The following is a 20,906-nucleotide window of genomic DNA, read 5'->3' as shown; positions in this document are numbered from 1 at the left end:
CCGAGGCCATGGTTCTGGACTGGAAAAAGGTGGCTTGCCCTCTTCAGGCTTGCCCTCTACTGCGGCTACTGCAGTAATAAGGATGCTGTGCCAGTCCGTTGTGGTGAAGCAATGGCTGAACCGGAAAGTGAAGCTCTCAAATTACTGCTTGGTATCTGTGGCATGAACTTTGGGTCATGACTGAAAGAACGAAATCCCAGGACTGGAGGGTGGAGTGGAGGGGTTGCAGCATGTGGGGTGGGGGTGTTGTTCTGTCCCGGAAGACGATGAGTACAAGTACGAGTATCAATAGAAGTACCACAAAACCTCTCCTGAAGGCTGTTGGTTTGTCTATGTTGGCATCTGGAAATTTCTGTGAAACCTGACTGATAATTTTGGAGCTGGGATTTCTTTCTTGGTCTCCACCGTATTAATCCATGGCAATATAAAACTTGCCTTATTGTGGAAAGTGACACTCCAAAAATTTTCAGTTCATGGTAGATCCAAGCCTTGGTTGTTCCCGTTTTGTTCTTGAACATTCTAACCATTTTCATATCCTCTGAGGATGACATTAGTGATAATGTGTACTTAGGTACAATAGTTTGCTCAGATACTTCTAAAATATGTGTAATCAGTTGAAGTCAACTGCAATCTACATTTCTTCTTCTGCTTGGAATTTAACCTGTATAATATAAGCTACAACAACAATTAATGTCCTTTTGGGATTAATAAAGTATTTATGAATTGAATTGAATTGAAATGAATTGAATTTAACTGAATTACTTGGAGTTTCCAATGGTTCTGAGTATTGGTCTAACCAATAGGTTCTATCTAACAAATAATTTTTATGATGGCAAACAGAAACGATCTGCTCTACTCAATATTCATTACTAAGAGAAACTTAAATGCCAGTATATATTTAAGCTGTCATGTCTACGTTTGACCATATTTTACAGTAAACTTAAACATATGCACTGATTCTTGTTTTGAATAACCACATAAACTGTATGTTGTGTAATTTTCACCCTGGAAGAAGAATACTTTAAATAAATTGATGAAGGTCTAAAATGAAGTTGTCATCTTGTCTTTTGTTTTTCTGTCACCTTACCTCTCTTCCAACCGCACCCAGAGGTCATTAAAATGTCGATTCCGTTGTTTCTTTTGCTTGTTTCGCCTCTTTTTCTTAAGCATTTTCCTCTCTGCTTTCTCTAGAAGATCTAGGCTGTCTGCAGGAAGGAGTATGTGGGGTAACGGATCCTCCTCTAGGGGAAGCCCCTGATCCTCCTCCTTGTGGGGGAGCTCATGGAGGAAAGGTTCCATATAAGTAAAATCATCATGGTGATCCTCCAGTGCTGGAGAAGCCGGTTTTGATAATGATTTTCTGAATGACACAAACACATTTATATAGGTTGAAATATATATGAAGCAGTTCTATGTGACAATCTAACAAGAGCAAAATTTGACAATTAACTTATTTTCCTGGTTGATTTTTTTGTTTGCTTTGCCTCTCTTTGTGATCCATCAGCTTTGAATAACTTCCCAAACTTTTAGTTATCCATTCTTACATCTTTACAGTTAGAGACTGCAAACACTGAGTGGCATATTCTCCTTCCTCCTGGGAACTCGTGTACCATTGAAAAGATGACACACCATCCTCAAAGGCAGGTTTTCTTTTCTTAGATATTTTTTAACCGTGACAAAATAAAACTGAAGGGAAAGAGGGAGAGGCTACTGAAAAGGGGAGATAAGACAAATTCCTGTAGTATTGAAACAGGATGTTCCGGAAAATCTAATAAACAACATAAAAATTGATGGAAACACATCCAATATTTGGGAAACACAAACTGAAGGTTCAAAATGGATCACTGAAAGAAAACGTCAACCTCATATTGGAATTGAAAACTGTAATGATTAATACAATGCTGACCTTTTCTAATGAGTTCAGTCACTTGTGATCGACCGTATCTTGCAAAGGAACTCCATGGATACAGACTTCAACAAGAATTCACTTACTTTACACTTAAATGTATTTTTTTAGATAGAAAAACATTTACCCATGTAACCAGCATTGTTTTAAATACAGTCATATAAAAAAAAAAACTGAATGTGTCCCAATAACGCTTGTTTGTCAGATCTTTTGAAAACAACAACCTTTAAGAAGGTATTAAACATACCTTTCATCAAGTCCACATTTCTCTATTAAAAATTGTGGTTTTTATTGAACTGATGTAATTTTCTAGTCTAAGAAATTAAATGTTGTGGGGATTTTTTTAGCTGTAAGCAGAAAATCATCATAATTAACAGAGATAAAGGCTTGAAAACATCAGTCTGTATGTCATTAATCTATATAATGTGTTTCACTTAGTATATTGAGTCACTGAACTAAATTAACTTTTAAATAATATTTTAACTTATTGAAAATGCATGTATAGAAGCCAGGGTCCACCATACTAGACAGGTTTTGCAAAGATGCCCTTGAAACAGTCCAGCAAATGGGTGCAAGATGCTGGCCGGTAAAGCATACAAAGAACGTTATAACCGAGTAGCAGGAATGTACAGCAACAACTGTGCTGAATGTGTCCTAGAGGTCCCCCGGTCAAAGTAAAATGTGTGTGTGTGTGTGTGTGTGTGTGTGTGTGTGTGTGTGAGGGTGTGTGTAAATATAAGTTTGTCCAAACGAAAAAAATGAGAACCTGAAAAATTATTTTGAACCTCCCCCAAAAAAATTTGAAAACTGGAAAAAAAGTTTTGCAACTGAAAAAAAACAGATGTGAAACTGGAAAAAAAAAGTTCAAAACTACTTTTCAGATTCAAGTTTTTTTTTCGAATTTCGGCTTCAAACTTCTGGCTCTGTTTTGGCGTGGGGGGCGGGGCCTCAGATCACGGGTCTGCGGAATCATGACTGACAGCTCAACACAGTGGCTGAACAACATATTCCCAGCTGTTGCATTCAGGGACCGTGGGAACTGGAAATATCTGTAATACATCATCGATATTCTATATATGTGATTGGTTTTGAAAGATAACATGTTTCACCGATAGAAGCAGCTTACGTGAATACACGATGCGCATCTCAGAGGAGAAAATATGATCTTGACAGATTTGCACAGCAATTTAAGTCCGTGTTGGAGATTTCCCATGCTCTCAACATAAAGCAAAAGAACCGCCAGACTAAGCGGCGGGAATGAAACAAGATGCAAAATGAGCCAGTATTTTCCGAATATCCTTGCATAATTAAGCCTGGACTTGTTTTCACATGAACTGGACTCGGGTTTCGGTTTCTGGTGCATTTTTGATTAAAACGTGTTTGGTCTTCATTTAGTGAAATGACTCACAGCCAGGGGCAAACTGGCATACGGGGCAACCGGGGAAATCCCCAGTGGACCGCTGGCTTAGCCATTTCTTATTTTGTGAATGTTTAGTTTTTAATAACCGCCTTGCACAGACGCAGGGCGGTAGGCCGGTGGTTGACTTCAGCCCGTGAACCACCGGCCTACGAGCTGAACCACCGGCTCACCGCCCTGCACAGACGCAGGGCGAGCGCGACGGCAAGCACGCAAGAGGCGACAGTTTCTGGGGCGCTGATATTTTGCTGGACCACTGTGCCCTAAACTATGCCATATCAACCTTTATAAATAAAGGATAACCTTTATTTATATGACTCATAGCAGTTTTTCCCACTTATACCATAATGATATAAAGCATAAATTCTAATGTTTCCTTTTTGTTAGAATAGGACAAGAATGCTCGACACACATTACAAGGATAAATGGCCCAAGGTTTGTCATAAATGACCTGTGGCTGGGGCACTGGGTTTGACGGTGGAGCAGGCTGTAACTGGTTTGATTAGAATACAGCAGCACACTTAGATTAAGGATGGAAACCCACTACTACACAACCTACCAGATAGACACCACAATGGTGACACAAAGTCTGCTGATAAACACTGAGGGAGGGCACATCCATTGGATCGGAGTGCCAGATATAAAACTATATGTGACCTTCTTTCGGGGCTCTTCGTCATCCTTTCACAGAGCCTCGGCACTGATCTCTGTAATCATTCCTCTGCCTAATTTAGATTAAAGGAGCTGAAATCCCATATTAAACAGGTTTCTAGGGTTTCCTTCTTACATCTCCAGAACATTGCCAAAATTAGAAATATCCTGTTGGAGTGACGCTGAAAAACTAGTCCATGCATTTGTTACTTCAAGGCTGGACTATTGTAATTTGTTAATATCAGGATGTCCACAAAATGCAGTTAAAAGCCTTCAGCTGATTCAAAATGCTGCAGCAAGAGTTCTGATGAAAATTAAAAAGAGAGATCATATTTCTCCTACTTTGGCTTCCCTTCATTGGCTCCCTGTTAAATCCAGAATAGAATTTAAAATTCTCCTCCTCACATATAAAGCCCTTAATGATTTAACTCCATCATACATCAGAGATCTGATTGTTCCATATGTTCCTAACAGAGCACTTCATTCTCACACTGCAGGTTTACTGGTGGTTCCTAGAGTCTCTAGAAGTAGAATGGGAGGCAGATCTTTTAGTTATCAGGCTCCTCTCCTGTGGAACCAGCTTCCAGTTTTAATCCGTGAGGCAGACACCCTGTCTACTTTTAAGGCTAGGCTTAAAACTTTCCTTTTTGATTAAGCTTATAGTTAGAGTGGCTTCCTTAATTTTTACCTCCATCTTCTTCCCTCCCTGTTGGATGGAGCAAGGGGGAGACAGGTTTAGCCTAAACCGGCTCAGTTATGGTTGAGGTGCAAACACACCCTCCATTTCTGCTACCTGTATGACCCCTTTTCTTTTCCAATGGTTATGGTCAATCTGACAGAGAGAAGTATCCCAATCGTTGTAGTTTTTAGTATAACAATGGCCATCAGTGGGCTCTAGATGGACAAACTGTCTACTTTTAAGGCTAGGCTTAAAACTTTCCTTTTTGATAAAGCTTATAGTTAGAGTGGCTTAGGTTATCCTGAGCTATCTCTGTAGTTATGCTGCTATAGGCTTAGGCTGCTTGAGGACATAATGACCACGTTCACCCTCTTCGCTACATTCTCACACTACTCTCTAATTCTGCATTATTTGCTGTTATTTCAGTTTTTAACTTTGTTCTCCCTCTTTTCTCTTCCTAGAAGCTACAACTGGCCTGACTCTGTGTCTACCTGTGACACCTTTCTGGCAACAACTTAATGGTCACCCTCTACTGATGATCCATATGGCCCTGTCTTTCAGTGTTTAACACTTTCTCTGTCCTAGACATGGCAATTGACTGAGCTTTTACTGTGACTAACTCTATGTGCTCTCTTTCAGACTCTAACCTTGAAAACTGGCTCAGAGTTTATCTGGTCAGGTGAAATGACTAAAGGAGCTACATCCATTAACATTTACTTTTCCTTCCCATAGAAAGGACTCCTGGATCAGTGCTTCTTTGTTGTCTTTGTGTCTCTGCTCTGTTCTCTCAAACCCCCAGTCGGTCGTGGCAGAGGGCCGCTCACACTGAGCCTGGTTCTGCTGGAGGTTTCTTCCTGTTAAAAGGGAGTTTTTCCTCTCCACTGTCGCTACATGCATGCTCAGTATGAGGGATTGCTGCAAAGCGAGAGAATGCTCATCCAGGAGGAGTGAATGCTACAAGTCTCTGACTCGATGCAATCTGCTGGGTTTCCTTAGACAGAAAAACTTTTTATCAAATTTGAATAAATAACTGAATCTGACTGCACTGTTCAATGGTTACGATTAATTGGAATGTATGTACCTGACTTTTGTGAAGTGCCCTGAGACGACGTGTTGTGAATTGGCGCAATATAAATAAACTGAATTGAATTGAACTGAAAGTTAGAAACTGTTTGAGAATCGTTCCTTTAAGAGTCAGTGTTAGATGTAGTGTGATTGCTTCTGGGGACCAAGGACCGGAGGAACTCCAAGAGGTCTGACCACCAACAGGGTGCAGTAGCTCAGACAAACCTCCTCTCTGCTCCAGTCAGGCAACATGCGCTGCAGGGCGGCCAGCTGAGCTGACAATGAAAAGCGGAGATCAGAAAAATAGCCTGGGCTAAAAAACAGTGGCACTTTTTAAAAACTCTCTCTCTCTCTCTCTCTCTCTATATATATATATATATATATATATATATATATGCAAGGATGCAAGGATATTTGGAAAATACCGGCTTGTTTTGCATCTGGTTTCATACCGCTCTTAGTCTAGCGGTTCTTTTGATTTATGTTGAGAAATGTGAGATTTCGCATGCTCTCATGGAAAAAAATCTGCAAGTAGTTTTGAACTTTTTTTTCAGCTGCAAAACTTTTTTTCCAGTTTTCACATTTATTTGGGGGGAAGTTCAAAATGATCCCCTCCTTGAACCACCACCTTAACGTGGTGGAGGGGTTTGAGTGCTCGAATTATCCTAGAGGCTATGTTGTCTGGGGCTTAAATGCCCCTGGTAGGGTCTCCCATGGCAAACAGGCTCTAGGTGACGGGTCAGACAAAGAGCGGTTCAAGAGCCCCTCATGACAACTACAAAATCGAGGCACGTGACGTCGCCCGGTACGGCGGAGCCGGGGTCCCACCCTGGAGCAAGGCCTGGGGTCGGGACTCGTCGGAGAACGCCTGGTGGCTGGGTTGCTCCTCGCTGGACCCGGCAGGGCCAAGCCCAAATGAGAGAGGCGAGACCATCCCCCAGTGGGCCCACCACCTGCAGGGGGAACCGTGAGGGACCGGTGCAAAGAGGATTGGGCGGCAGACGAAGGTGGAGACTTCGGCGGCCCAATCCCCGGATGCTTAGGCTGGCTCTAGGGACGTGGAATGTCACCTCGCTGGGGGTGAAGGAGCCTGAGCTTGTGCGGAAAGTCGAGAGATATCGACTAGAAATAGTAGGGCTCGCCTCCACGCACAGCGTGGGCTCTGGAACCCAACTCCTCGAGAGGGGCTGGACTCTCTTCTACTCTGGAGTAGCCCACGGGGAGAGGCGGCGGGCTGGGGTGGGTTTGCTTGTCGCCCCCCAGCTCAGCCGTCTCGTGTTGGGGTTTACCCCTGTGGATGAGAGGGTCGCATCCCTGTGCCTTCGGGTTGGGGAGAGGTCTCTGACTGTCATTTCGGCCTAAGGGCCGAGTGGTAGTGCGGAGTACCCAGCCTTCTTGGTACTGTCGGGGGTGCTGGATAGTGCCCCTCCTGTGGACTCCATTATTCTGCTGGGGGACTTCAACGCCCAATGGAGATACCACAGTGACACCTGGAGAGGAGTGATCAGTAGGAATGGCCTCCCCAATCTGAATCCAAGCGGTGTTTTGTTATTGGACTTCTGTGCTAGTCACGGATTGTCCATAATGAACACCATGTTCAAACATAAGGGTGTCCATCAGTGCACTTGGCACCAGGATACCCTAGGCAGGAGGTCAATGATCAACTTTGTTGTCGTATCATCAGACCTCCGGCCGCATGTTTTGGACACTCGGGTGAAGAGAGGGGCTGAGCTGTCCACTGATCATCACCTGGTGGTGAGTTTTATCCGCTGGGGGAGGAGAAAGCCGGACAGACTTGGCACGCCCAAGCGCATAGTGAGGGTATGCTGGGAACGTCTGGCGGACCCCTTGGCCAGGGATGTATTCAACTCTCACCTCCGGAAGAGCTTTGACCAGATTCCAAGGGATGTTGGAGACTGAGAGTCCGAGTGGACCATGTTCTCCGTAGCTATTGTCGATGCTGCCGCCCGTAGCTGCGGCCGTAAGGTCTGCGGTGCCTGTCGCGGCGGCATTCCCTGAACCCGGTGGTGGACACCGGCAGTAAAGGACGCTGTCAAGCTTAAGAAGGAGTCCTATCGGCTGTGGTTGGCTTGTGGGACTCCTGAGGCGGCTGACGGGTACCGTGGGGCCAGGCGTGCCGCAGCCCGGGCTGTGGCAGAGGCAAAAACTCGGACCTGGGAGGAATTCGGTGAGGCCACCGAAGCGATTCTGGCAAACTGTCCGGCGCCTCAGGAGGGGGAAGCAGTGCTTCACCAACACTGTTTACAGTGGGGGTGGGGGGCTGCTGACCTCGACTGGGGACATTATCGGGGGGTGGAAGGAGTACTTCGAGGATCTCCTCAATCCTGCCATCATGCATTCCCTGGTGGAAACAGAGGCTGGGGACTCAGGGATGGACTCTTTCATCACCCGGACTGAAGTCACCGAGGTGGTTAAAAAGCTCCTTTGGGGTTGGATGAGATCCACCCTGAGTACCTCAAGTCTTTGGATGTTGTGGGGCTGTCATGGTTGACACGCCTCTTCAACATTGCGTGGCGGACGGGGACAGTGCCTTTGGATTGGCAGACTTGGGTGGTGTTCCCCCTACATAAGTAGGGTGACCGGAGGGTGTGTTCCAACTACAGGGGGGTCACACTCCTCAGCCTCCCTGGTAAGGCCTACGCCAGGGTATTGGAGAGGAGAGTCCGGCCGATAGTCGAACCCCAGCTTCAGGAGGAGCAGTGTGGTTTTCGTCCTGGCCGTGGAACACTGGACCAGCTCTATACCCTCTACAGGGTACTCGAGGGTTCATGGGAGTTTGCCCAACCGGTCCACATGTGTTTTGTGGACCTGGAGAAAGCATTTGACTGTGTCCCTCGTGATGCCCTGTGGGGGGTGCTCCAGGAGTATAGAATAGGGGGCCCTTTACTAGGGGCCATCCGGTCTCTGTACAAGCGGAGCAGGAGTTTGGTTCGCATTGCCGGCACTAAGTCGGACCTGTTCCCGGTGCATGTTGGACTCCGGCAGGGACGCCCTTTGTCACCGGTCCTGTTCATAACTTTTATGGACAGGATCTATTGGTGCAGTCAAGGGCCAGAGGGGGTCTTGTTTGGGGACCAGAGGATTTCGTCTCTTCTTTTTGCAGATGACGTGGTCCTGCTGGACCCCTCATCCGGAAGAGGGTGGCTTGTCCTCTTCATGTTGGAGGGCAGTTCCTGCCTCAAGTGGAGGAGTTTAAGTATCTGGAGGTCTTGTTCACGAGTGAGGGAAGAATGGAGCGGGAGATCGACAGACGGATGGGTGCAGCTGCCGCAGTGATGGGGGCGCTGTGCCGGTCCGTTGTGGTGAAGAGAGAGGTGAGCCGAAAAGCGAAGCTCTCAATTTACCGGTCGGTCTACGTTCCTACCCTCACCTATGGCCATGAACTTTGGGTCATGACCGAAAGAACGAGATCCCGGATACAAGCGGCGGAAATGAGCTTCCTCCGTAGGGTGGCCGGGCACTCCCTTAGAGATAGGGTGAGGAGCTCGGCCACCCGGGAGGGGCTCGGAGTAGAGCCGCTACTCCTCCACATTGAGAGGAGCCAGTTGAGGTGGCTCGGGCATCTATACCGGATGCCTTCTGGACGCCTTCCTCGGGAGGTGTTCCAGGCACGTCCCACTGGGAGGAGGCCCAGGACATGGCCCAGGACACGCTGGAGGGACTATGTCTCTCGGCTGGCCTTTGAATGCCTTGGGCTGCCCCTGGAGGAACTGGAGGAGGTGTCTGGGGAGAGGGACGTCTGGGCGTCTCTGCTGAGTCTGCTGCCCCCACGACCCGGTCCCAGATAAAGCAGAAGACGACGACAACGACGAAGTTCAAAATAATTTTTCAGGTTCTAATTTTTTTCTTTTGAACAAACTTTTATTTTTCAGGTTCAAATTTGTTTCGTTTGAACAAACTTTTATTTTTCAGGTTCAAATTTGTTTCGTTTGAACAAACTTTATGGCCCCAATTTAGCTCCATATAGGTCTGTTATGCATTTTGTGCTGCATTGTCTCATTACATGTGATGTAGCCAAACGGCAAATCTTAATTTACATTGTTCAACATGAATCTGTCATGATGTAGGGTTGTTTGGTTTTTGGTTTTGGGGTTTGTCCTTATGTTTTTCACTGTTTCTGTTTATTTTCCTGGTCATGCTTTAGTTTTGTCGTCTTGTTCATGTTTTGTCAAGTTTGGTTTTCGGATCTGGTTATGCTTTAGCTTCATGTTTTTCTAGTTTGTTTATTAGAGTCTCTGTTTTTGCCGCAGCCACATTTTGTTCTGTTTGTCAATTAAGTTTATTCGGCTCACCTGTCCAAGTTAATCTGTCCCCTTGCTCCACCTGCTTTTCACTCGATATATTCACACCTGTTCTGTTTGTCTTCGCGGACACATCTTTCACTCTCATGCTCATGTCTAGCTCTCATGTCTAGTTCTCTAACCAAGTCTTGTTTTTCTTTGATCATGCCATGCCTCTCTTGACTGCCCGTTTGTTTTGTTCCTGCCTCCTGCTGAGTGTGAGTTTTTGTTATTGAACCTTTTTTTTTCACTTACCATCACGCTGCCTTCTCGTCTGCATTCTGGGGTCCAATTCCAAGTAAACCGTGACAGAACCGTGACAGTAAGTTTCCGCCAACAACGGACCTCGCGGAGGAGCATCAGGCTAGCTCCATTGACCTCCTTACTTTCCTGTCTAGGGAGGCGGAGAAGTCATTGCGCCGTTCTGCAGGGCTGTCAGTGCCGCAGTCGGCTTATGATGGATCCAGGTTGGCGATTCCAGTTCCGGGGACAGGTCCCCTTCGTCGCCGTTCTCCGCCTGCTCACAGCACTGTCTCCCAGGCTCGCTGCAGCAAATGAGCCCGCATCTTCGCCTGCCACAGCACTGACTCCCAGGCTCGCTGCACCTCCGCCCATGCCGTCTGCGCTCGCTCCGGCCCGGTGTTCTGGGGCAACACCTGCCGAGCTGGAGCAGCGCTTGAGGTTCACGGTACGCCGAATCAAGATCCTCAGGACGACAGGTCTCCTGTATTCCTCTCCTGAGCTGATGGAGAGGATAAAGCAGATCGAGATGGAGTATGAAGTCTCAGTAAGGCTGTTTTACTGCCATCCTCCATCATCCACGTCAAGCCTCCAGGAAGCTGTTGCAGAGCAGCCCACGCCAGGACTCCAGGGAGCTGCTGCTGCTGCAGAGCAGCCCACGCCAGGACTCCAGGGAGCTGCTGCTGCTGCAGAGCAGCCCACGTCAGGTCCACAGCCTGACACACCACAGCCTGACAATCCACAGCCTGACACTCCACAGCCTGACACTCCACAGCCTGACCCTAAGTCAGCCTCAACCCCCTCCACACGGCGCAGAAGATGTCGTAAGAGGGACGCCCTGGCTCAAGTGATCAGGGGCCCCGGCGACGCCTCTGCTCACGCCACGGAGGGTCCGGCCGACGCCTCAGCTCCTGCTCACGTCACTGAGGGTCTCGCCGATGCCTCAGCTCCTGCTCACATCACTGAGGGTCTCGCCGATGCCTCAGCTCCTGCTCACGTCACTGAGGGTCTCGCCGATGCCTCAGCTCCTGCTCACGTCACTGAGGGTCCAGCCGACGCCTCAGCTCCTGCTCACGTCACTGAGGGTCCGGTCGACGCCTCAGCTCCTGCTCACGTCACGGAGAGTCTCGCCGACGCCTCAGCTCTTGCACACGTCACTGAGGGTCCGGTTGATGCCTCAGCTCCTGCTCCGTCACGGAGGGTCCGGTCGACGCCTCAGCTCCTGCTCACATCACTGAGGGTCCGGCTTTTGGTTTCGGGGTTTTTCCTTCTGTTTTTCACTGTTCAAGTTTTGAATCATGTTTCTGTTTATTTTCCTGGTCATTCTTTAGTTTTGTCGTCTTGTTCATGTTTTGTCAAGTTTGGTTTTCGGATCTGGTTATGCTTTAGCTTCATGTTTTTCTAGTTTGTTTATTAGAGTCTCTGTTTTTGCCGCAGCCACATTTTGTTCTGTCTGTCAATTAAGTTTATTCGGCTCACCTGTCCAAGTTAATCTGTTCCCTTGCTCCACCTGCTTTTCACTCGATATATTCACACCTGTTCTGTTAGTCTTCACGGAAACATCTTTCACTCTCATGCTCATGTCTAGCTCTCATGTCTAGTTCTCTAACCAAGTCTTGTTTTTTTTTTTATCATGCCATGCCTGTCTTGCCTGCCCGTTTGTTTTGTTCCTGCCTCCTGCTGAGTGTGAATTTTTGTTATTAAACTTTTTTTTTTTCACATACCATCACGCTGCCTGCTCGTCTGCATTCTGGGGTCCAATTCCAAGTAAACCGTGACAGAACCGTGACAGAATCGCTTCAATCAATTTTATTTTCATGATAATATAGATAAGTATATATGGAGAAGGGAATAATGACTTGCCAGATATATGTGGGTTAGATGGTGTTTCATTTCTGGCTCATAATCCCATCCAACACCGGCTTTTGTGTGTGAAAATAGATTAATCACTCATTCGCACACACACAGGAACAAGAACGCAGATTGGAAGTGAGATAGCCACCAGCAGTGCTCCATGCTCGACTGGCTGCACTACATGCTTCGCAGCAGGAGGTACAAGCCGTACTTAGGGTGGCCTTTTCAACACCGCTTCATTGGTGGGCCGTTGGGGAATTTGTTAGACTCATCAGGTGTGCAATTCAAAACACAGAAGCAGTCCGAGACATGCAAAATCCCCTAAAGAATGAGAGCAGTCGATGAGAATTATTTCTGCTGAAACTGAAATGTAAACACTGCATCTACGATATTGTGGAATCTGATTAGGGGACCAGTGTGTGTCATTCTGATTATGTTGGGAGGACTATGGGGGGGTATAAGAAAAGTGTATCACAATAGACAAATATTAGTTACTGTAGTAAAATGCAGTGGTGAAGTTACAATCTGCAACCGACTAAACAGGCACATATTTTTAGTCAAAAACGTACATAAAAAACATGAAAACCCAGCTTGGGAGAAAATATTTAATTGCTTATATTTATAGCATTGTAGCATCCTGGTCTTATAAAACAAAATGGCAAAGAACAGGATCCCCCTAACTACTTTCACTCTATATCTTAGAATGTGTTGGAAATATTCATACCTTAAAGTTTTAAATTTTCTCACATTACAACTACAAATTAAAAATTTTTGTTTGTGATTTTATGTGAAAGACTAACAATCAGAATTAACTTTATTCACCATGTTTATGCACTCAAACAATGAATTTGACTTTGGTTCCAATTTTCTCTCACTGAATACATTTTAAATAATAATATGTAAAAAGAGGAAAATAAGTTAGCTTTTTGGTTTTACAAAATATGAAGAAAAGAGAGGTTGAATCAGTGCAAATATGCATTGTATGGATCTGGGTAGTCTGACTGTTAGGTGTTCATCAAAAAGACAGGAAATAAACTGTCTCTGTGGCTGTTGTTTTTAGCAAATACCACTCTTTAGCACCAACCTGAAAAGACAAAACAATTTGTGTCCTGGATGTGTGGTGTCTGCAGAGACTTTAGCTGACCCTTTTCCTGGCCCTGACCTCAGCAAATCCTGGATGGACGGAAGCTCAGCCCTGATGTTTGTTTGTTGCAGTTTGGACCTGTCCTGTTTTGTTGATGAGCCAAACCACATAGTGATGAAAGAATACAAGATAGACCAGTGACCACAGAATAATGGCAGATAGGAGAATAAACATACAAAAACAAGTATCGGCTTCCTTTACTTTGATACCCCTAAAACAAATCCAGCACCTCCAGATTTCACCTTATTAGCAGATAATAAGTCCACTAGTTTATTGTTAGAGTAAAAACAGCTGTACTTTGAAGATCTCATGTTTGTTACAAGCCATACAGTGGACCCCACATCCATGTGGAAGAAAGTTTTCCTGTTAGCTGAGACTAAAATTAAACCTTTTGGTCTTCCTGCAAAATGTAGAGTGGCAGAAGACAAACTGTACATCAATGTGAACACACAACCCCCACCAAGAAACATGGTGCATCATGCTGTGGGGATGTATTTCTTAAGCAAGGAACAGGGTAGCTGTTAAGAGTTGGTAGGAAAATTGGTGCAATATACAGGGCGATCCAGAAAGAAATCCTGTTAGAGGCTGCAAAATACTGAAAACTTTGGTGAAGGTTTATCTTACAGCTGGATAATGACATTAAATATACAGCCAGATGAAGAATAGATTATTTTTTTTATCATAACATTTTCATTCATTAGAATAGCACAGTCCAAGTTCAGACCTGAATCCAATTGAAAATCCGCAGCAAGACTCGATGTCTCATTTTCCTTCCATTTCACACCTAGGCACTACTTTTTGTCAGTCTATCATGTCCAAAATCTCTGTGAAATACATTGCAGTGTGTGGTTGTGTTTAAATGTTTTGACCAGTGAAATTACCTCTGTATGGGCTGTCCAGCAGGTGTGTGCTCCACCTCATATCCCTGACGGCGAAGCACATCGATAACTGTGTTGTTGCCAAGAAAGTGACCTGCAATCAAGATAATGAAAAATGATGACTTCCTCTTTCCAAAGCTAATGATGATGTATTCCAGCTAATGGAAGTGAGACATTTGATATCAATGGCTGCACAATGCAGTACAGGAGTTCAGCAATAAAGTAATTAAGTCTGGAAGACAGAAGGAGACAGGAATGGCCCCAGGTAGGGTGACAAAGGTTATAGTCATTCATCAATAGTTAACAATATCAAATATGTACCTAGAAACAATACACTCAAAAAAGAGCTTGACTTCACAATGTTCATGTTCCCTTGAAAATGGAGTTAGATTTAAAGCGGTACAATTTTGGAGGAGATGCTGGTTGCCTTTTGGAGAAATGCCCTCATCTCTACTCCTCCTCCATCTCTGATTGTTCTCCATCCACCCCCCTCATTTGATTCTTTTTCTTCCCCATCCATTTTGATCTCTTCATTCACCTCCGTACTTATCTTTTATATCCCCTCTACTTGCCTGTCCTCTCTTTCTTGGTGTGACCCTCTCAGCTAGGTGAAGTGGGGTCATTGAGGCTTCAGGTTGCCATGTCAAGAGGTCTCCATTCTTCCTCTTATTTAGACAAAAGGGAGCAGTGGCCTATTGTTTGGGCCTGCTCAGCCATGGCACCAAAGAGCTGTGTAAACAATGAGCCCCAGCACTTTAATCTGGCCCAGAGCCACTGACAGAAACAGGCTAGCCTGGATGCACTATGGGCTCCATATTGCTGCCACCATGACTTGGACAGAATGCTTTCACATATGACTGAATATGCAGTGTTCGAATGTGCAACAGTAGGAATTAGTGTCTAAAATGGGCAAGAATATGGCTTCTTAAATCACTCTTTATTAGATTTTTGTCTAGTCAAATAAATATTCAGCTTTTTGTAAACACTTCTTTGCCACTTCGACCACTTTTGTTGGTTCTTTTGTCAGCAATTATTGAAAGTCAAATCTATTCTTTCAGAAGGCCTGAATTAAAAAAGCTCAAATGGTAACTATATCATAATGTTAGTTTAATTGTTAAATGTAGATAATTGCCAAGCATCTTATGGGCTTTTATACAACAATAAAACAAGCTGGTGCAAGAATGAGAGATTTTTACTTTAGGCAGGAACAATTTTCAACTCAAGTAGACAGTTAAATATCCCAAACCCCAAACCTCATGAACAAAAAACGTAGATCAGAACGAATCAAAGAGACAGAAGGAAAGTTTTTCAACTTGCCTACATTTCGAAAGAGCTCAAGTCTTATTCAAGTTCATGATTTATTCAGGTCTACATCAGGCGACTGAGGTGGGATAAATGAGTCTGCTCCACACAATGTAGGGCAACAGAGAGGTGGGTAGACTTCAAAACTTCAAAGAGACACATTAGAATACACACAATAACATTCCCACATAAATATACAGAAATATGCAAGCGCTGAAGAGGTATATGATTAACCTTTTTAGATTGGGAAGGCCAAAGTATTTTTTTGGTAGGCAAGTGTGAATTTTGTGAGCTAGGACAAGTATCAATTTATTCTAACTCTTATTTTTTGATAAAAATACAGAAATGTAAAATCTCAAAATAGTGGGAGACAAAGACATCACAGAAGCAAGTAAATTAGAATTTAGCAAGGGAGGGCAATTTAAATCTGATAGACATCACAGAGAGAGTTCTCCAGCTGTAATCAAATATTTTTTGAATGCATAAAAGCTTTTATGGTTAAATATAAACCTGGTTCACTGTATATAAAGAATAAAAAATTTCACAATAAATTCTCAAAAAAGATATTTGCCCACACTTCACTGTGACATTGAAAACAGAATGATTTGTTTTATACCCTTTCATCAGTCATACCTAAATATTTTTCTAAATACTGCATTCAGATTTAAAGACCTGAAGAGACTTAATGGTACCTAGGGTAGCCACAGATATACTTCGAAAATGTACATTTAGGTTCATACAAGATGACTTCCATACACAAATTATGTTTCTTTTCTTTTTCGGGGCATCTTGCTCCTAATTTGTCACTAATTAAAACTGTGCCCTGCTGGTTCCACACATGTTTTTAGTACAGAGGCATTTTTAGACTCATTAACTAATACACTCAAATGGATAGCTAAAAAAATAGAAACATTTCTTTTTTTCTGTCCTTGAACCTTTTCTAAGGTGAAACTACCATTATCATCCATTAGATACAGAAATGTTCTACCTTAAGACAAAAAACGTGTTATTCTGGCCCAGCTTTGGGCTCACGGCATAACCTGCATTTGATATTTATTTACAGCCTCACTGGAAACAGACCTGCAGCCCTGCAATTTAGAGCCCAGCTCACAGTTTTGGGCGTCCACATCTGGAGTAATCTGGAGCAACATCTGACATGTGTTTCCTCTGATTATTTACTTAGTCTTATTTCATACATCTTAAATCGATGAAATTGGCTAGAGATATTTGCACCAATGCACAATATGTTCACTGTAAGCCTTTTAAGTTACACCAAGAGAGGGGAGATGGTGGAGATAAATATATGAGACAGACCTGAAAGCTTTCATTTACAGTGGACCCCCTACACCCAGAAACATGAAACGGAACACTTACTAAGAGAGACACAGATTAAGTCATGTGTTGCTTGTAAATGCTCAATTTTAATAATGTTTGCTCCAATTTCCTTTGAAGCGACAACTTTTAAAACAGGCCAAAGATGGGAAGAGCTATAAATAAGTTGTGGTCCAACAAAATATGGCTTTAGAAAGCCTTTAACCCTGCTGCAAAACATACCCATTTATATTAAAAACTAACCAAATATATTTTGGACACAACTCTTATTTTAGAAAAAAAAGGATTTAAGTGTGGATTAGTCACATACAAGGAGAGCAATTTAGCAGTGCGAGAAAATTAGGCAAACTCAAGACATTGCAAACTAGTCTTAAAAATCTGTTATTAAGATGAAAAAACTTCAAATATTAGCGCTCCCATATTAAGATTTATTTTAGATACCATGATTAAAATGCTTCACCAGTGTAGTTTTGTTTCAGCTAAAAAACTACAGAGGAATGCCACAAAGACCTAAAATATATGGAACAAAAAACAAAAATACTGCTCAATAATTATGTTGGAGAAAATATTGAAGAAAGGCTTATCTGCCTTAAAACTATTTCAATCCATCCACTGGCTTCCAAATATCTAAGACTGCTTTGCTGAGATTATAGGTTCAATAGTAAAGTCCAAGCTAAAGACTAAACAGTTTAGTCTTTAGCTTGGACAAATTACATTTTAATACTCGTCACACCTGTATTTAAAGCTGCACCAGATGAGAACCACGGGGGCCCCTTTTTTAGGACATTTTTTTAGACATGGAATCTCTTCAATCACAGGCTTAGATTATTAGAACATATGGAAAGCCTTAAATACTGTTCCTTTTCTATAATCTTCAATATTTACACTACAGCTTGAAACCAAGGCCATAGCAGCAGTTCTCATAACATTACAGCACGCTGGATAAACAAACACTATAGTCAGCACTAAGGCCTTTCCACCCCATTCTGACTTTTCTTGTTGTTTATGTACACATTATGTCCTGATAGACAGTACTCTTCAGCAGCCTATAATCATCACCTCTGTCCACAGAATGAAGCCTTTTTTTTAAAGAAACTGTAAAGTGTCGCCATACACTGAACGATAAAGAGAACAATTAAGCTTATGTAAAAAAAAAAAAAAGGGGGACAGAATTTTAAGATCAGTCATCTCAGTGTTTCTGAGATGACGTAACTAACCAAATTTTTTTACAGGAAAAACCCCAACACTGGCTTGTAATAGCCAAGTAAAACCTTAGGGTTTTCAACTGTCAAAGAGGCTCAACCATCCATAAAAGTGACAGTTATGACAAAGACAAATAAGAGAAAAATTACTGACTATTCACTAGCACAAAAATAACACAGGCTTTCTAGCGTTTTTTTCAAACAATGCCAGCTCTGTCTAGAAATACAGGCTTTGATAATAAGACACTTTCTTATTAGCCATGACTTTCTCATAATGTTATTTGCACTCAATGGACACAAAATTCCTTCAAATAATAAATATAACCATTATCAATAATCAGCCAGAGGAGTATAACCATATGTGGTGATATTTAAATACACCTTCACTGCATATCTCTTACAAATGACCTAAAATAACCTCATATAAAATACTTATGCACATCATATATACATATATTTAAAGCCTTGTGTCTATTATTTTTTTCTATGGTTTTCAAATAGTTAATATCTGGCCACAAAAAGGTCTCTGGTATTCCTAAGAAGCTTATCCATATAGTGTGGCACTGCACACACACAGATGTGGGTTGGTCATCAGATCATTTATTGCAAGGCTGGCCATATGTCAAGACTGTTAAATCATTACAAGCATATCAAGCTAGCTGTGCTCTTGGTAATTGCTCTTGTTGGCATGGTAGATATGCTCTTCGTATTTGACCTCTGCAGCTACACAGAAGTGTAGCCAAATGTTTGGTAGACACAAGAATAAGAAATTTTGTCAATTTTTTTCATATAAATACACAAAAGCCACAATGCAGTTACTGTACAAAACAAATCTTTTGGAAAGTGAATGCTGTTGCCTTGAACCCATTTACGATAAAGTACCTTGTAAATACATGTTATTGTTTTGATCTTAATATAAGTGTCCTCAGCATTAAAAAAATAAATGCCTAGTTTTGCTTTACTAGGCTAAAGTAAAACTTGTTTTTTAAACACCAACATAAAACAGGACATAGTTTTGAAAGTAAGATTTCAGAGATAAGAGTTAGCCCTGATAAAATATGCCTTTGACTGGGCTTTGAGAGTTTAAAAGATAAGCTGGGCTGTTGAAAAAACCCCATAAACAAGCACCTAAGGTCCACAAAATAAGTAGTCTTTATTCTAAAGAATGATAGTATTTCAACCAACACCAAAACTCTATTTCACTATAGTGTGACTCAGAAACTGATAACATTCAATAGGCTATGGCTTTTTTGTAATATTGATACTGATCTCCATTTGCTGAACACAAAGCAGACGGAAAATCTGAGAAGGACCTAGGAGGCAGGAAAGAGGATGACAAAAACAGCAGACAAAAAAAAGATAAACCCATAAACACAGACAGGATAAGATGAGCACAGATTTCTGAACTTAAGACAGAAAAAAAAACACAAGTAGAGACAATTAGAAAAAATCAAAACAAGCAAAGGAATGTGAAGTTGAGGGAGGGTGCATCCCATCCCTCAACTGTATTAAAAATACACAGTTAAGAACATTTTATGTGTGTGTGTTATATTCAAAAGATAGCTTAAAAAGGTACTGTATGTATAGTAAACATGTGGTTTTTACAATCATTTTAACTAACAGATCTCTTTATCTATACCTATGCTACAGGAAATACAAATTCCATAAACACAGAGTTACGACATGAACAATCATTGATAAAATCCATTTTTTGCTACCTTATCTGCAACATTTTAAATGTTTCTCATTTTAAAATATTTTTCTTTGCAATTCATTTCACATTGTGAATGTAAACAAATGCTTCAGAATAATGTATTCCTAAAATCCATCTTTTTGAAATACATTGTAGTGTAGTTATGTTACCAAAAAAGATGTATGGTGGCATATCAATGTCAAAATGTCAGAAGCGGAAATGAGATCCGCGCAACTGTAAAACTAGGTCTATACTAGGTCGCGCAGAACTTCGGGGGAGTCCATAGTGAGCCTAAACAAGTGCTGTAGGCATTTATACATGACACTGATATTGGTGCAGTATTCTCCAAAAACACAGGGGGCAGTATGCTACATAACCAGTGGAAATGTAGTAAAAGTGAGATGAAAGGCTTCAGTTCACACACCAGAAATGGCTGCTTGCCCCATCAAAAACATTATTTCTTATTAAAGTCATTCTGTGTCTTGCATAGTTTCATATTCATAAAACCACTTTTTGACCTCTTTGTTAAGGATCTAAAACTGTATCTAGATACAATTTGGGACACTTAACAATAAAACAGCCGTAAAACTTTAAACACTGGTAATGCATACGATCAAACCTTGTAACTCACATTTATGTTTCTCTTACCTTTATCTTTGTTGTTTTTTTTCTGTTACTCTTACTTCTGTTGATGAAGAAGTGATTTATTTGTGCGTGAAATGTTTACACCTTCAACTTTGTTTATTCTGCTTATTGTGTGGTTTGCCTAGTTACAAATTGCTCGCAGCAATTACCGAAATCACTCTCAAACTAAAATAGAATGTTTTGGCCAAGTTAAGAGCTCTCTGGGAGGACTCTGAGAATCTCTGTGAATACGGGCACTGGGTTTTATAAGGACTCCAGTTCAAATTCCTCAAAACCCAACAATCTGTAAGGTGCAAGCTTATACAGCTATCTAGTGTAGCAGGTCCATAATATAATGTTATGTCTAGAGAGACGAGTCATGTTTTCTAAATCAAATCTGATTTAACGTGAAACACGGTGAATAAGAACACTGTTATTTGGTGATGGGCCCGGTGCTAAACACCGTTATGTTACTATCAGCCTCTGTCTGCATTGTCTGCATTATGGCCTCCGTCTGCTCTTCATCACCTACATACACACCATGCACACAGCGACCCATAGAGAAGCTGCGATGATGATGACAGCTATGCTCGTTACTGTAGGACTGGAGAGGTAGTT

General features: G+C 42.6%; 1 protein-coding gene across 1 annotated transcript in view; it reads right to left on the bottom strand.

Annotated features, from left to right (window-relative positions):
* The window catches only part of trabd2a (TraB domain containing 2A), a 90,071-nt gene that overhangs the window by 4,441 nt on the left and 64,724 nt on the right, over window positions 1-20,906 (bottom strand). Inside the window, exons 5-6 of the mRNA XM_047372050.1 lie at window positions 14,139-14,229; window positions 1,088-1,360 (exon numbers count right to left, since the gene is read on the bottom strand). Coding sequence (XP_047228006.1) covers window positions 1,088-1,360; window positions 14,139-14,229 — 364 coding nt within the window. The remainder of the gene's footprint in view (window positions 1-1,087; window positions 1,361-14,138; window positions 14,230-20,906) is intronic.

Source organism: Girardinichthys multiradiatus, chromosome 8, assembly GCF_021462225.1.
Source record: "Girardinichthys multiradiatus isolate DD_20200921_A chromosome 8, DD_fGirMul_XY1, whole genome shotgun sequence".
NCBI lineage: Eukaryota > Metazoa > Chordata > Actinopteri > Cyprinodontiformes > Goodeidae > Girardinichthys > Girardinichthys multiradiatus.
The sequence above is the reverse complement of the archived record's forward strand: the minus strand, read 5'-3'. Positions and strand labels throughout refer to the sequence as shown.